A 16,365-nucleotide genomic window follows, 5' to 3' on the forward strand; every position below is an offset into this window, starting at 1 on the left:
TGTAGCAGATGTCATGTGACTGGCTGATTTAGATGCCTAAGTAAGAGGAAGTTGGCTGTTTTATTGTTTTTAAAACCTGCTTGTAATCCTAGATGAGAGTTTATGTAATAGATCCAACAAACCTAGTTTGTTGAGCATCAGACTTTGTTGTTTAGGCATAAGGAAGGGCGGGGCTAAAGCGAACAGATAAGCCAGATCACCAAGCTTTAGCAATGCATGCGCTGGAGATAATTGGGTTCAAGGACACAAGTTACAGATCTCTGATGTTATTAATTTGTTGTTTTGATGCAATGTTAGATGTGTTGGCTTTTTATTCTCTCCCTTCCAAACACATGTGCACCCTCAGTAAAACACTTTATACTCCTTAGATCTTTTTAAAATCAAGAAACCTTTGTCCTATTTGACTTGGCATTCTTGTCTCATACTGCTTTATCATTTGTTGTCTACTCTTTGTTGATTGCACACGTTTTTTAGACATTATGTGATTCCGTTGTGAGATTTTGCCCTTGTGATTGTCACCAAGAGGTGTCAGAGGACGTTGAACAGTGCTGTCCACTTAAGTGCTCAGATAGCCCCAGAGAGGGTGATCAGTTTTCCATATAGTCATTTCCTTCTCATTCATTTATACCTCTTGTGTTTATGCCAACCTAAATTATTTTTATGAACAATGGACAAAACTGTTGACATTTGTCTTAGTTACCTGTAACCCGGCAAATATGCTATAAAATGCTTTTAGTTAATTTTTGCTTTCTTTTATTATGTAATATAGGGACAGTTTTCAATTCAGCATTTGGATCAAGTGGTGGTTGAATGGAAAGCTAAAAATCAGATTTGCTTGCTGTTGCTTTATTGCATGATTGGTGAAAAACTGTGAAAATGGTGAAGTTAGTGTTTTTTTTTTGTATGACTGAATTAGAGATACCACAAATTGGTAATTGGAATTAGACAATTTTCAGCACTTTTGGTAATAAATCTGAAACTAAAAATAATGGTATTTTTATTTGATTATTTTGGTGTGTGTGAACCAATTTTCTTCTAGCGTTAATAAAATAATCCAACATTTTTCCTGACCTATGAATTCACCATAGCTAGAAATAGTTTTTAAAGGGGGCGCATTATGTCATTTTTTATGGTCTATCCCAAACCATTTGACGTTCTTTGCACTTAATCCATCTCACATGAAGCAAATTCAGCAGTTTTATTGTTGACAGTTTCAGTACCTTTCAGAATGAGTTGTTTCACGGTTCTGTCACTTTAAGAAAGCAAGCTGCTGCGGGCCACGCCCACCTATTCCCTTATTGGCTGGGCAATTATTACCAGTGAAAACGAATAGGGTATCACCAAATCAATGGAAGTAAAGTGCTAGCCAAAGCTCCATTCTGTGTCGCATTGCGTCTTCATTTATCTAGTCTGTGAATTCGTGTCGTGGGGGCAGCCGCTTAAGAGCAAGTCACCCCCAAATAAACTTTTTTTTTTGCTGATAAACAGTATATATTGGTGTATAATCGTGCTGTCTATGAAAAATTCTCCAATTATTTGAGGCTAACCAATATATTGGGCCGATATATTCAAAATTTTCTAAATAAATAGAAATCAGGCACCTGTATGGCCTACTGCTGCCACTACTAGACTGAAGAAAGGACCCGAAGGACCTCAACACACCGTGAGCCGCCGATTCTAACATAGAACCTTCCTTTTATTTGCATTGTTTTATGCTAAGCTAAAGCAAAACTTAGTTTCCAGATCAGGAGAATGACTGAGCTTTTTAGCTACAAAATCATTTTTCTCACTTACCTTACTCTGGAAAATGTAACAGACAAAATTTTACTTCTGAGTGAATTTGGTGTTTAATATTTGCACTATTTTTTATGTATAGTTTAGATTTTATTTTTTACTAGGGCTGGGCGATATGACCTAAAATCAATATCACGATATATTGCCGATTTCACCTGGATAACGATAAGTGGACGACAACTGTGTAGAAACAAAAGTTGTCCACTAGATGGGCACGTTGAGTCACATTTTAACATGACTCAAGGTGGTACAGCTTATTAAAGGGACATGAATGCTGCCAACCTACACACATTTTATCATTGGTTTATTATCAAATTTATTGACATGGGAGAAATTATCTCTATAAGAGTCAGACATTTCAATAACGATAAATTTTTTATTTATTGCCCAGCCCTACTACAATGTGGTAATGTGCTTTAATTTGTGATAGTTTTTTTTACTTGAAGATTCTACCTCGACCATCCACTAGTTTGCACCATTATTCTGGGTACTGTTTGATTTTCTTTATTTCAAACATTTAAAAAAAACTTGAATCTGTTTTATTTTCTATTCAATTTTCTATTGTTCTGAATCAGTTTGCACATTAATATTTTGAGTTAGTTTTATATTTGAAGTTCAATAAATATTAAGAGATTTATTGACTTATTTAATTTACATTGCTAACAGCTAGTTTTCTGTTGTCTTTCACAATCAAAGTGCTGTTAAAACGTATATATGCATCAGCCTTAATAATCAGCTTTACGTATCGGCCATCGGTAGCACAATTCTTTTAAAAAATCGTTATCAGCCTTTTAAAAGCCCATATCAGTTGGCCTCTGCTGATTATGTGGACAATTTGGACCTTTTGAAACGGCTCGAAATACAAAAAGCCTAATTTGTATGATGTAACCCCTTCAGCACCCTGAATAATCATTTTAAATTTATTCTTAGGATAATTATAGAAAATGTATTCAGTTAATTACTTATTTTTTGATTAATTGGAAATGGGCAAAACTTGGTGTCGGCAGGTCAGAGCTGTAGATGAGTTGGAAACCTGTATCAGCCTTTAAAACAAGAGTTGGTGCATCTCAGAATATTCTGCATGAAAGTTGACCACTTTCAGCTTCTATTTGACTAATTATTGCTAATCCAGTAAATCAGAATATTTCTTTCCATATATGTATGAGCTGCTTTAGACACCAGGTACGTTTCTTTCTTGGCCTATTGAGGTTTAAGGTTTGCACTTAAATTTTATGATGATACTTAAAATACGTGATGGGAACAATTGTCAAACATAAATTTTATGTACAAAGATCTCGTACAACCTCGCTATATGGATTATTTTCAATGATTTTTACATCTAGTCCGACTTTTCTTCTAATAAAAATCATTCTCTTCTTTGTTTCTGCTGTGGAACAGCTGGCTGTTATGACTAGTTACCCATACAGTCCATTGCATCATAGCTAGATGTCTGTTTCCATTTGTTCATCAGTTTTCTGCAACAGTCGCACGGCTTTGACATGTGTACATATGTCGATGTTTGACATCCAAATATCAGCTACATGCTCGGCTTTTCTCAGTGTGTCATTTTTATTTAACATAAATGGCTGTTTCAGACACAGGGACACTTTCCATGTTGTTGAAATCAAACAAACCATAAATGGTATTCAACCACAGGTTTATGAAGGTGTGACATCAACCGGAGCTGTTGAGGTGATTGGCAGCTGTGGGTATGTTTGCAGCCAGATCTGCAGACCTGTGGAGAATCTGAATAGTTTTGGTTTTGAGATGTAATCCTCACAGCTGAAAGAGGCTAGTTTACTTCTCAGAACGTACGTACAAACACAACAGAGCTGTAAGTCTGCTTTAGTGGTTATGTAGCATCTTAACTGACATAATTAACTTATTTTTTTGGGATCAACATTGGTGAGATAGTAATAATAATAATAATATATTAGCGGGGTGACAGAAGCCACTTTCTGGGTAAACGTCCTTATCAGCACAGGCTAAATAACTGTCCAGACAATGACGTCACAAACCTTTGTGATATACTGTACACACTTTCACTGATCGTTGTGTCTTTGTTGCAGCAGGACCTCTTCAGTGTGTGAATGAGGGAGACATGGCAGACCGCACGCCACCTCTGGAGTCTGGCCAGCTTCTCAGCCCTGAACTCCCAATCCTGGCCTCACCACCCCCCTCAGCCATGGTCAACGGGGAGGGCCCCCAGCAGGTACACACTGTGTTCTCCTCACTTAACTCTCATAGAAGAAAAGCTTTGATTTGTTGATGGGATTTGTTAGAAACACTGTTTATTACTTATTTTGCTCATTGTTGGTTTAAAGCTTGCAGATTCTGAACTGTATTATTATTTTTTGACTTAGTAATTAAGCCTGCCATGCTATTACTTTGATTTGATTGATTATATGCTTCCACCTCTTTGAGTAATGGTGCAATCAAACTTACAAAGGTTCAAATGCAGCTGTAAAAAGCGATTTCCTTTGTTGGGTTTTTGTAAACTGATTTATTGTCACCGCTACCAACAAAAAAAAGCCGTTTGATGCAGTTAAAGCTGCCTTTTGTGAAATGTTTTTGTTTTTTCAGGCATGTTCCAGCTGCTAAATCGAATTGTTCTCACGTTTTCTTTACTCGGCTAAGAACTGAAAACAGCCCAAATGGATTTGCTTTCCTTTCAGTTGCTTATTGAATGTATTTCATAGGTAACAGCTGCACACCAGTGACGAACCGCTTCTCTCGGTTTTGATAGTATTTGTGCCGTTTATGTACAGGATATGGGTCGGATATCTCCCATCAAACCGTGTTAGCGTCAAAGTGAAGTGAAATGACCCTGACAAGCCTGGGTGACTTCTTTGTCATTCTGATTGTGATCAGTTTGATTTGCTAAAGTTCCCCCTCCCCCGACTCCCCCGGGACAGCGCTGAACTGACAGACAAATTTTCCATAATTTTTCTCTAGTCTGATATCCTTTAGTCTTAATAAAACTTGACAATAATATTATTGTCTGATATCCGTGTCTTTCCACCCTACTTGCATCATTTCTGCAGTGGAAAACCCCTCACTTGAATCGGGCTTTTGTTTACGTAAAGATCAAATGTTGCAGGTTTTGTTGTTTGGGTGGTGTTCTTGGTGAGTTCAGTTACCTTAATACCTCTCTCAAAGCCTCCGATTGCCTGAACATGCCCCTTGTGACTGTTGGTACCTTTGACATTTGAATCGATTCGGTACTAATTCCCGGTACCTAGGAATCGATACCGGTACTTAACGGTACCAATTTTAGATACTTTTGAGTGTTTATTATTTTAATTCTCTTTTATAATTAAATACATATTTTTCTCAATATATAACCATATTTGATAAATATCACGATAAATAACATACAACTGTTTGTATTTTAACATATTCCTTGTAGTTTTATGAGCTAATAATTAAACTGAAGCAAACATCTTTTCTGTGAACTAAATTTACTGTGTATCTTCATTCCTTTTACTGTCCTTTTTCTTTTGATTTTTGCTACTGAGAAGTTAGAATTTCTGAGGAGAAAGCGAACGCACAATTAGCTGATAACAATGGTGGCAATGGAAGCTAAGATATCAAGCTAACATTATCTTAAACAGTTTGTTTTAATCTGCTCCAGCAGCTAAATAATGATGCCTCACACTTAGATCGTTGTCGCTGGTTTCATCTTCACCCAATCACCCGTCGCCTTTAGTAAAGTGAAGCCAAACTTTAGAGCGCGTTCATGTTCTTCCAGTTGGAAATTCAGAGTTCCGAGGAGAAAACGAACACACCATTAGCGGAACGGCAGCTAACATATCAAGCTAACGTTATCTTAAACATTATATTTACCTACCGGAGCAGATTAAGATGAGGATGTCTCACTTAGATCGTTGTCGCTGGTTTCATCATCACCCAGTTACCCATCACATTTAGTGAAGTGGACCCAAGCTTTAGCGTTCGTTATTTCTACCCACGCTGCTCTGTTTACAACTGGCTCGCAGCGACCGACGACATAACGCTCTTGCGCATGCGCAGCTGTCTAGGCAAGTTCTCGTTATGTAGGACGGGTACCGAAACGAGGCACCGCTTCAAATGACGTGAATCGGTGCTCGGTCGGTACTATGGAATTCGGTCGGTACCTTAAAAAGTACCCATCGCTAAACATGTATCATTCAAGCAGAAATTTTTTCTAGAGGTGGAAAATATATTGCAACTTCAACCCCTCTCCCTACTTTAGTGAATACAGCTGGAAGCAATGCCTTGTTTGTGAAAGTGCACCTCTAACTGGTCAAAACACATTGTTTTAAAATTGTTATTCTCACATTATGCTGTTTATATATTAAGACCTACTTGTCCATTAGAAATGTCGCCAACTCTGTGTCAGTCCAGGTACTTCTGCAGGTGCGTGTGCGCTCTGTGACTGACATCTGTATGTAAGCTGATGTCTGTTGCGATTAGCTAATCGTGGGCTGCACTCAGTTAGAATTGCATGGGACTCTACGGGACGGGGATGGGTTTAGCAAAAGTAAACTGGCGTGTTGCCTACATTATATTACAGTAGAGGATACAACTTAAGCTAAGTCCACAATGGAGGCACAGGGTGTCCCAGCGCTTTATAAGCCTGGTGGGCCACCAGGCCTTGGATGACTCACAAAAGCTAAAAGATCTGCAAGCACCCACCCCCTCTCTCACAGAGGACGCACAGAATAGAAACAATCCACAAGCCCCGGATGCTGCTTGGCAGATGAGACTTCTCGGGTGTGCACTGAGACACACCGCGAAGCAGGCAAGTAAATCGTTCCGCACCTCTGATGCCCCCAGTGTGGACTCAGCATTAGCCTAGAAATATAGACAGGCCGCAGGAGAAGACAAAAAGATTTTGCTCTGCAGGTTGGTCTTGTTACGCCCCGTTGGAACCTCAGCAGGTCTACCATTGGCCTGAGCAGTTTAGTGGTATGCTAATCACAGTGCGCTTTTGATTTGTGGGTGGAACGTTACAGCGACTTGGCAAAACAAACATCTTTCACATCAACTTTGGACTATTTAGACTTGGGCTTTTCTTTGAGTCGAGCAGATAGAGGTACTTAACTTGTTTATTTAGAACAAGGTTGTATTTGCATCTTTTTCAAGTGTATGGCAGACTGCCCCATTGACTAACATCTGTAGTGGTGAGGACATTATGTTGTTCGTTGCCAGTAGTGTACAGAGACAGTTTTAAAGACTGTAGTTTCTGCCCTCTGTCTCTCGATCCATTTTTTTTAAGATGGCCACTTCACCTTTCTTGTTTATGAATGTGCTTCTGTAGCCAACAAACAGAGCTTGTTTTACAAGTGTTATTCTCACGTCATGTTGTGTTTTCATATTTATAGTTTAAAGACTTACTTGTTTGAGAAATCTTCATCAACTCTGCATCACGATATATTAAGGATTTCACCTCGATAACGATAAATGGACGATAGCTACAGGTATGTGCAGAAACAAAAGTTGTCCACCAGATGGGGCTTTCACGTGTATTACGTAGAGTTGCATTTTTACGTGACTCAAGGTGGTATAGCGTCTTAAAGGGACATGAACGTCGCCAACCCACGCACATCTTTTCATTTTTTAATTATCAAATTTATTGACATGGGAAAAATTATCTCGATAACAGTCAGAAATTTCGATAACGATACATTTTCGATTAATTGCCCATCCCTAATTTGAAACATGTAAGCAGTAGTCTAACGCTGCTGGTTAGTTCTGGTCGGCACTCAGTTTCCTATTGAACGGAGCTCTGCGAGGCAGGGGGCGTGCTTAGCCAAAAAAAAGAAGACGTATTGCTTATATTATATCACAGTACATGATAAAACAATCACTTTTACAGATTTCTGAAAAATCATACATAATTTCTGAAAGGGGAAAACCTCAGAAAGCTACTTTTAAGATGCATCACTGCTCCACATCAGAGTAGAAGAAATCCAGTCTATTTTTTCCTTTCTCGTCTTCCAACTTTTACTTCAATTCGTGCTGCAGTAAATTGTTAATACCAGGATTTGCATTGAAGCATGAACACATTTAAACTGTTTATTTTCTCATTTACAATTAGCTCATAAAATCAAAAATTCCTATTATGGGCCTCAAAGGGAACACCAAGGAATAGATCTATTGCAAAGAGCAAGGTTTATGAAAACCGCATGTGCAGGATAAATTACAAGGCGAGTGCAACTGTCAAATTAACTCTCCAGCTGGTCTCTGTACCTTATTTAGTTGTTTTTTTAGCCACGTTTTAATAACCTGGTCCAGGTCAACACATTACTCACAAAGAGATTAAGTCTAAAATATGGATTACTGCCATGGCCAAACCGCAGACTGGGGAAATTTATTTCAGAGTTGTTTTACTGTTTTTCAAACATTCAGTTTCCTTTTTAGATGCTAGTTAAAGCTTTTTTTTTTCTTCTGGTTCATTTCACAGGCATCAGGCTGTGCACCATTGGCCTATCTTAAGTAAAGTTTATACAAGTGTGTCACCACTCCTTTTAAAAAAAGAATCTGCTAAAGAAAAGCTTGAAGCTATTTGGGATGCTTTGGTTCTGTAGGCCTGTTTTTGTTTTGACTAAAGCTAAGCAAAGATTTCAGATAATTATGCCAATTTGTCAACAAAGATCATTTGTCTCGTATTTGGAAAAGTAAAATGTTTTATTGGTTAAAAAGCATTTTGTTTGTGATATCATTCAGTTTACACTCCCTGCCCGTGATGTAGACATTGAGATTTATTTTTGTTTTTATTTGTCTTCACATTTAAGCTCATGTGCTGAGTGGGAAACCTTAGTGGTTTATTTTTCAGATTAAAGGCAGTTTTAAACTAAAAAAATTGTACCTCGTGGATAGCATGCATGGCTGAGGAGATTTGATGGACTGATTTCTATGCTGTCAAATTCTGAACCCTGACGAGCTCTGAAACTGATGAGATTAGAAGGAAAAATATATAAATGCCGTTTTGATTGTTTTTTTGTTGGCACTTTGAAGAATTTTGGATTCAGATATTAACTAACATATTTATGGAATATTGGGCTTAAAGATTAGACGGCTCCAGAGTGAGGTGTAGGGACTGTAGTCTGGGCCCTGACAAAATTAAGCAGGGCTGTTGTGACAATGAAGTAAATTCACAGCAATGGCTGACCCTTTGTTTCGGACTTTTTAGTTTGAGGAGCGGCAAGGACACCATTCTTTGTTCTGTTTTTTCTTTAACCCAACTCTTGATGTTAATCATCCAGTGGACCAATTATTCTGAGTCAGAGAGGAAGCTGTTGTCTCAGGGTCATTACCTAAAATTATTTCTTTTAAGAGATGACTTTGGCCACAGTATGAATCACTTCTTCCTTTCACTTATGTTCACCCCTTGGTTTTTCCTGCACTTGTCGTCAGATTTGTTGCTAAATTGGTAACAGATGAATTGGTCTGTTTCTGTCCATGTTTAAGCCTGGCTAATGGCTTATGCACTTAGCTGTTGGCTTTGGTGATGGATATGTATATTTTCTCCTGGTTTTTGCTCATTATTCTGATTTGTTTAGGCTTGGCATTTATTATTTGTACAATGTTGCTCTGTTTTGGTGTTTTTTTAAGTTTTGCTTATATCCTAACATACTGGGTTTGAATTCCTTCTAGGCCTGGGCGATATATTGAAAATGCATCGTTATCAAAATTTCTGCCTCTAACCAATATCAATTTTCCCATGTCAATAAATTCGATAATAAAAAAAAGAAAAGATGCGTGTAGGTTGGCGACTTTCATGTCACTTTAAGAAGCAGTCCAGTCACACAGCAACGTGACTCAATGTAATGCTTGGGTTGGGACAGCCCCATCTAGTGGACAACTTTTGTTTTTGCGCATATCGTTATCAAGAAGAATTCTTCAATATATCGTGATATTGATTTTAGGCCCTATCAGCCAGCCCTACGTCCTTCCAAAGATTTATATCACATTTTAAAATTATGTTGTGCAGTTTTAAGTTGTTTTAAGATGGCGTACCTTTTTTTTGAATCACATTTTTTTTAGTGTTTTTACTTGTCAACATGACGTGAGTTGCTATTTAGGACTTGAAGTGCACTGTTTCTTCCCCAGTTGTGAGTTAAAGCACCCTTTAACATATCGTGACTTAACAAACTGGACAAGGAACAGTCATCAATGTGTTCTGTTTGTGGCTACGCATTTTGCGTGGGATAATGTTACCAAGAGATGTGAGAGCAGACTCTTAATTCAGCTGTCTTTAGCGCAGGCCTTGGATGTTGTATCCAGACAGACGAGACAGGGCCCTGGACGCATTCCCTTTCGCAAGATACCAGAGGGCTTGAGATGTTGTGACAAATATGCAACCCACTCTTCTTGTCTTCTGGTAGGCCACTGAATCATCTGTGAAGACGAGGCTTAGCCCACTATTTGTCAGCTACTGTGAGATGGTGGACAGTTTGTGAGTCAGCTGCGTTTAGGGCAACTAATTTAAGCCAGTAAAACAGACCACTTTAGCTACTATTGAAAAATAAAAATGAATGCATGGACGCTACACCCAAATCTGAAAATCTCACAGATCATCCTGTTGGTGAAATTCTGAAAAACTGCAAAAATAAGTTGGAGAATATTGAAGTAAACAAAACCTGAAGCATACAGATATTTAAATGTAGGTTAGGTGCTCCTGGAAAAAGCCTTTCTAGTAGGTTATAATATAAAAAAAAGCATAATTCATAGGTCCAGCTGCCTGAGAAGTTAGAGTTGTTACATGAGAGCGCATGAAGACAGCCAAATGTGTCTCACACCCATTGCTTGAGAGTTTACAAACCTGATAAAATCCCCTTCAGATATTGTTAGCTCGAGCTTGAATTTATCTTGCTTGTAAAACAACTTGTTTCCTGAGTGAGTGAGATCCACCGAGAAAGGTTTATGATTGGCCCGTCGATGTATCGTGATGCACGTGCGAACATCATTCCCTTCCCTAATGTCTGGAAGGCAGTCCGAAACGCAGCTAACCTGCATAGAATATCGACGACAAAGTTCTATAGAAAGTAGCTAAGGATCATCAGAAATGTCATTAGGTTGTTCGCAACACACTTTGGGGGTAGAAAAGTCATGAAGGGGGTCTGAAAAGTTGTTAGAAATGGCGACTAAGTTGGCAACACTGGGAGGTGCGCTTGATTTACCACTCGAAACCGCACAGGAGTTAACCAAGGTAGGAGCAAAGAAGCTTCTCATTTTGTTTGTATAATCGTTCAAAACCCGAATCGTAAATGAGATTAAAATTCGATTAACTGAGCAGCCCTACTTAACAAGTTATCATTCTTGTGTAGACTAGCAGCCGTTTGGGAGTATGCTGATAAGGACGACGTACAGCTATGAAAATTAAATTGTCACAGTCACAAACTTGACAAATGGGGGAAGTACCTGTTTTTCTGTTTAATTTGAATAGTTAATTAAATTCAAATAAATATATTAGATGTAATAAACTTCATTAACATTTTGTACAGATAATTAGGTTTGAGTATCATGAATTTTAAAGGAGGTCTACAGTCCCAGCTCTGTAGTTTGACTAGCAAAATGTCGAGGACTCGATTAGAAACATTATAACCTATTAACATAGGGAGTCGTCATTGCAAACAACTTCATTTATATTTTAGACAAGCTGGTTATAGCAGAGTTCTTGTGTTTATTTCTCTTTGTGAATAAAAATGTCTTAACTTCACATCGAAAAATAATGCAGCTGTTTTATTACTTTTGTTTGTGCTTTTCCTTCCCTTATTTTTCCATCCTCAGTGCCCTTGTGCAACATTACCAAGGGATCCTGGTGGGCTGAGGATCATCAAATTGCTTTGAATCATCATTGTACACGCAAGCGTACGCCATCAGCTGCAGGGAGATTGTGTTAATTCCTGGCTAGTTCCGAACCATGGCGGGATTTTCCCTGTGTCATTTGGCTCTTGTTTCCTGTCCTGCCAGATTCTCCATTGCATCAACGCACAGTAAACAATTAGGAGGAACAAATAGTGAGAAACCCGAACCCTGAGTCACCAGCGGCCATGAAACGTCAGAGCTAACCCATCATGAGCAGAGAGCAGACCCATCCTCCTGGGTAATAAAACAACATTGGCCACCTGCATGATGGGCTTAACTGACTCTCTTTGAATAAAACATGTACATGGAGGCAATTTTTTTATGGTGATAAGAAATGGAGCTTAACATTTCCACTTGATGCTTCAAGAATTGTAACCTTGCTCCAAATGTTTTTTTAATTGAAAAATAGCTTGTGAATGTGGAAAAACCCACAACATGCTTAGTCATCTGTGTGAAAAGGACCTTTTTGTCACTTTTTAAAAGTAAATTCCTACAAAGTTGGCGATAAAGCTGTCTCTGGTGGCAGTGAGACATTAAATGATGTGATTTAGTTTGTGTTTAGGTGTGCCTAAATGTGGTTTCTGTGTGGGTAACAAGTTCTGTAGTCAGTAAGAGCTTGAGGGGGTGTGAAGGCTTAATTTGTGTTTGCCAAGGGAAGTTATCGGAAGAGGAACTTGTCTTATCTAACTAGATATTAATCTAGTTTCTGCTCATATTAGTTTCTGTGTGTAAAGAGACTATCAGCGATAACTCCTCCTAAATGAAGTAGAATTTGTTCTTTACGACCCACACTACATGTTTAGAAGTTATTTTGAGCACTTATTTTTTAAGTATGGGCTAGTTTACTATCTAAAAAAGTTCTGTTTCAAACCATTTAAAGTGATGTTTTTTTTTTATTGTTGTTGTCGTTGTGTCCTTGGGCAAGACACTTAAACCCTCCTTGCCTGCTGGTGGTGATTGGAGGCACCGGTGGCGCCAGTGCTCGGCAGGCCTCGCCTCTGTCTGTGCGCTCCAGGGCAGCTGTGGCTACATTGTAGCTCATCACCACCAGCGTGTGAATGTGTGTGTGAATCGGTGAATGACTGGTTGTCTTGTAAAGCACTTTGAGGGGTTCTAGGACTCTAGGAGGCGATATATCAAATGCAGGCCATTTACCATTTTTTAGCATTTGTTTTACCATGAAAATCGAGTCAAAAGTACACAGGGCGTGGGTAAGTGTCTTTGGGGGACGCCATATTAGATGCCATGTTTCCTTCTGGCCGGCTCGGGGTCCTACTCATATCAATGACATCACACTAGATGATTGGCTGGCTATATGACTTACAGACATTATGTTACTGCATTAGGAAACATTTAGGTAGTTAAAAACATGAATTTAATAACAAAACTACTAAACTCTTTCCAAAACCTATTTGAAAAAACAGAATCAAAAGAGAGATGCAATATATTTTGGCCAAGCTGTATTGCCGTAGTATGTTGGCGTCATCGGCAGGCGCAGGACCCCCAGCGGATTCGGAAACCACAGCGCCAGAAAATTACAATCAAAATTTCATTCTCTGTATTGAATTAACGGAAGGACCATCAAAGTCTTAGGAGTCATGCCGAGGTCACATGCTTTTGCTCCACAGGCAACAACATTTACCGTAATGTTTTTTTAAATGGAGTCGGTCATGTCGATATGATTTAAAACTACCCTGAAATAGAGCCCTGCACGGGCCTAAAATCTGAGCCCGTGTCCGGCCCGGCCCGAGGGGGTGGAGCCCCAGCCCGACCCGGTCCGAAAAGGTTTTCAGGATTCTCTGGCCCGACCCGAGCCCGACTTTTTTTTAACCTTTCATAATGTTTTAGCGTGATAGAATGCTCAGCATTCTAATTATCTGTGAGAAGCGTTCGGCAGTAAAAAAAAAGAAAAGAAAAGAAGGAAAAACAGCATTCAATACAGCTTTTTTTTCTAACAGAGCGTATTTTTCGAGCGGCAGATGACATTTACGAACACTATATTATTTGGATGAGTTTGTAAATTCAATCTGCTCTGAAAATGCGCTCTTGTGCAATTACAAAAAAAAAGGAGTATTCTAATTTTCTAACTGCAGAGCGCATTTTCAGAGCGGCAGATTAAATAAACGCCCCCAATTTATAAAGCGTTTGTAAATTTAATCTGCCGCTCTGAAAATGCGCTCTCCAGTTAGAAAAAAACCCCAGCAATGAATGCTTTATTTTTTTGAACTGCAGAGCGAATTTCTTCACAGAAAAATAGAATGCTGCCGTTTTCATGAGAGTAAACAAATGCTTTCTGACATATCAAAGTGGACATAAAATGGCATATTAGAATAGGGGCACATGTTTCAATCAACAGTTTGAGAATTTGTTTATATAGGCGCATTTATAAACCACACAGACCTTAACTGAGCTTTGAATGGCATAATGAACATGGGAATAAAATTATAAGAACAAGCCTTTAAGAACAGCCTACGTCCAGTTTAACTCATTCACTGCCAGCCGTTTCCTGATCACTAACGGCCTTCGCTGCCAGCGTTTCTCACCGTTTTTACTGTTTTTTAAGAGTCACAGAACGTTGCGCGCTAGCATGATGTCGATGCCAAAACAACCAAAACAAAGAGGAGACTCACCTCTTACATCAGGAAGAATCTGCGTGTTTCGAGCGTTATCCGTTCTTTCATAATCCGTTGTCGAATTGTGATCGGCAGACGCTTTTCTGGTTCGCACCTCACTTTTTTTACAGGAACGGCCCAAAACGATCTAACACATGGATGTGTTGCTTCCTGATTGTGTGATCTGTGACGTATGCGGATGAAGATCGGCTTCAGGGCTGAGATGTTTGTTCTCAGCACGGGGCTCGTTCCGATGCTCAAACAGTAAAAAAAAATGCAAATGACGACTTTAGTCGTCATTGGCAGTGAACGGTTGGATCTAAAATGATGACTTTAGTCGTCAATGGCAGTGAATGAGTTAACAAAAGTTGAGCCCCTTAACATGGCAAAAGTCCTCCATTTTCTGAACACAACAAGAGGAATAGTTTATTTGGCATCATGCAGGAAAAGAATGGCATCAACAGTTTCAGGGGCAAGTCCAGTCCTCCTTTCCTCTATCGCTCTTCCAGCTGCGCTAAAAGCGCGCTCACTGCTGCTTCTGCTGCTGGTCGGGACACTGAAGACCATGCGGGCTGGACGTGCGAGTTAAGATGCTGTATCTTGTCTCTGCCATTTGTTTGACGTTTTTTGGCAGCTGAGAGGCGAGGCCTGACTGTTTCAGGTAGCGAACTAAAGCCTTGGCTGCCAACAGGGTCTCCGCTACCTCTGGGACTACTTCAGCCAGCTCATCTGTGTTTAGGGCATGTCGGAGGACTGTGTTGTACAGGTGATCTTGACAAGCCAGGTGCCTGTATGGACGGAGAGCAGCCAGCACGTTTGCGCCCTGGTCGGTTACCCAGACAACGTTGTTCATAACGGATGCATCAAAGCCGAGGACTGTGACCAACTGCTGCTGAAGCTCTTTTCGGATATTATCTCCTGTTTTCGCATGGTTTGGGAAGCATGTTGTGGTGGGTAGCTTGCTCTGTCCTCCATGTTTGTGGTGGGAGTTGGGGAAGCCCCTTGTGTAAAAGTGAGGGAGAAATCTATGGGTGCCGGTGCATGAGAAGCAGGCAGGTGCTGCTGTGTTCGTGTTTCAGTTTTTTTTATGAATTTGATTAAAAATAAAGGCGCCCGGCCCGTGTCCGAGTCAATTACACAGTCGTTGGCCCGAAGCCCGGCCGTTGGGCCGGGCTGACCCCCGGGCCGAGGGGGCTCTACCCTGAAATATATGTACTGCCCTCTAGCGCCAGAAAACTACACACTGCCACTTTAATGTTCTCTCTCACTACCTAAGGCGAGACATTTCTGCTGGAAAAGGACTTCTTATATATATTAAACAACTGGAATGTAAGAAAACATTGACACGCTAAAAATTGTGATATTTCGTGCAATGATTCTGCATAAATGTTTAATAGAGGGTATGAATTTTTTTATAGAGAATTTTCTTGCAACTATTAACTGTATCTCTTGTGTGTGGTGCAATTCAGTCCCGCTCTATTGGTTTGGGGGCCGATCACAGCAGTTTGAAATGGCTTTGGCATCAACTTTTATTTAGACTTGGGCTTTTCTTTGAATCAAGATCATATAGAGGTACTAATGTTAGAAAAGGATGTATTTGCATCTTCTTTGACGGAGCATGGCAGACTGGTTCTTTAACTGACATCGGTAGCAATTAGTACGTCACGTTGTTTGTTATCCAATAGCATGCAGAGACGATTTGAAAGGCAGCCGTTGATCCCGACCCACAGCTTAGAGCCGTTAATGGACCGTGGCCAGACTATATATTCACAGGCTAAATACACACCACTATTAAAGAATAAAAAATCCAAAAAGTCTTCTTTGTCACGTCAAGAAAAATTAATTGCAGATTTTTCCTGTGACAAATAAAAATCTATTATTAGTTTTATTTAATGCTTTAGCTTAAAATTGGCTGTAGCAGTAAAATGATAAACAAGAGAAAATCCATTATTTATTACAGTCTCAGCTTAATGTGCATATTAGCTGGTTAATGGAATGATTTCTATTTTTAAAGTCCTATTAATGTGCGCGCTGTGGAAACGACACCATTACCATTCCTCTGTGGTAATTCATTCTACTCCTCCCCAAGATCCTTATACTGAAC

At 39.5% G+C, this 16,365-nt stretch overlaps 1 protein-coding gene across 1 annotated transcript in view; it reads left to right on the forward strand.

The window, feature by feature from the left end:
* Positions 1 to 16,365, forward strand: part of fndc3a (fibronectin type III domain containing 3A) — a 71,446-nt gene that overhangs the window by 11,721 nt on the left and 43,360 nt on the right. Inside the window, 1 exon segment of the mRNA XM_070543204.1 lies at positions 3,867 to 4,006. Within this exon segment, the coding sequence (XP_070399305.1) occupies positions 3,896 to 4,006 (111 nt within the window). The 5' untranslated portion in view covers positions 3,867 to 3,895.

This window comes from Nothobranchius furzeri, chromosome 13, assembly GCF_043380555.1.
Source record: "Nothobranchius furzeri strain GRZ-AD chromosome 13, NfurGRZ-RIMD1, whole genome shotgun sequence".
NCBI lineage: Eukaryota > Metazoa > Chordata > Actinopteri > Cyprinodontiformes > Nothobranchiidae > Nothobranchius > Nothobranchius furzeri.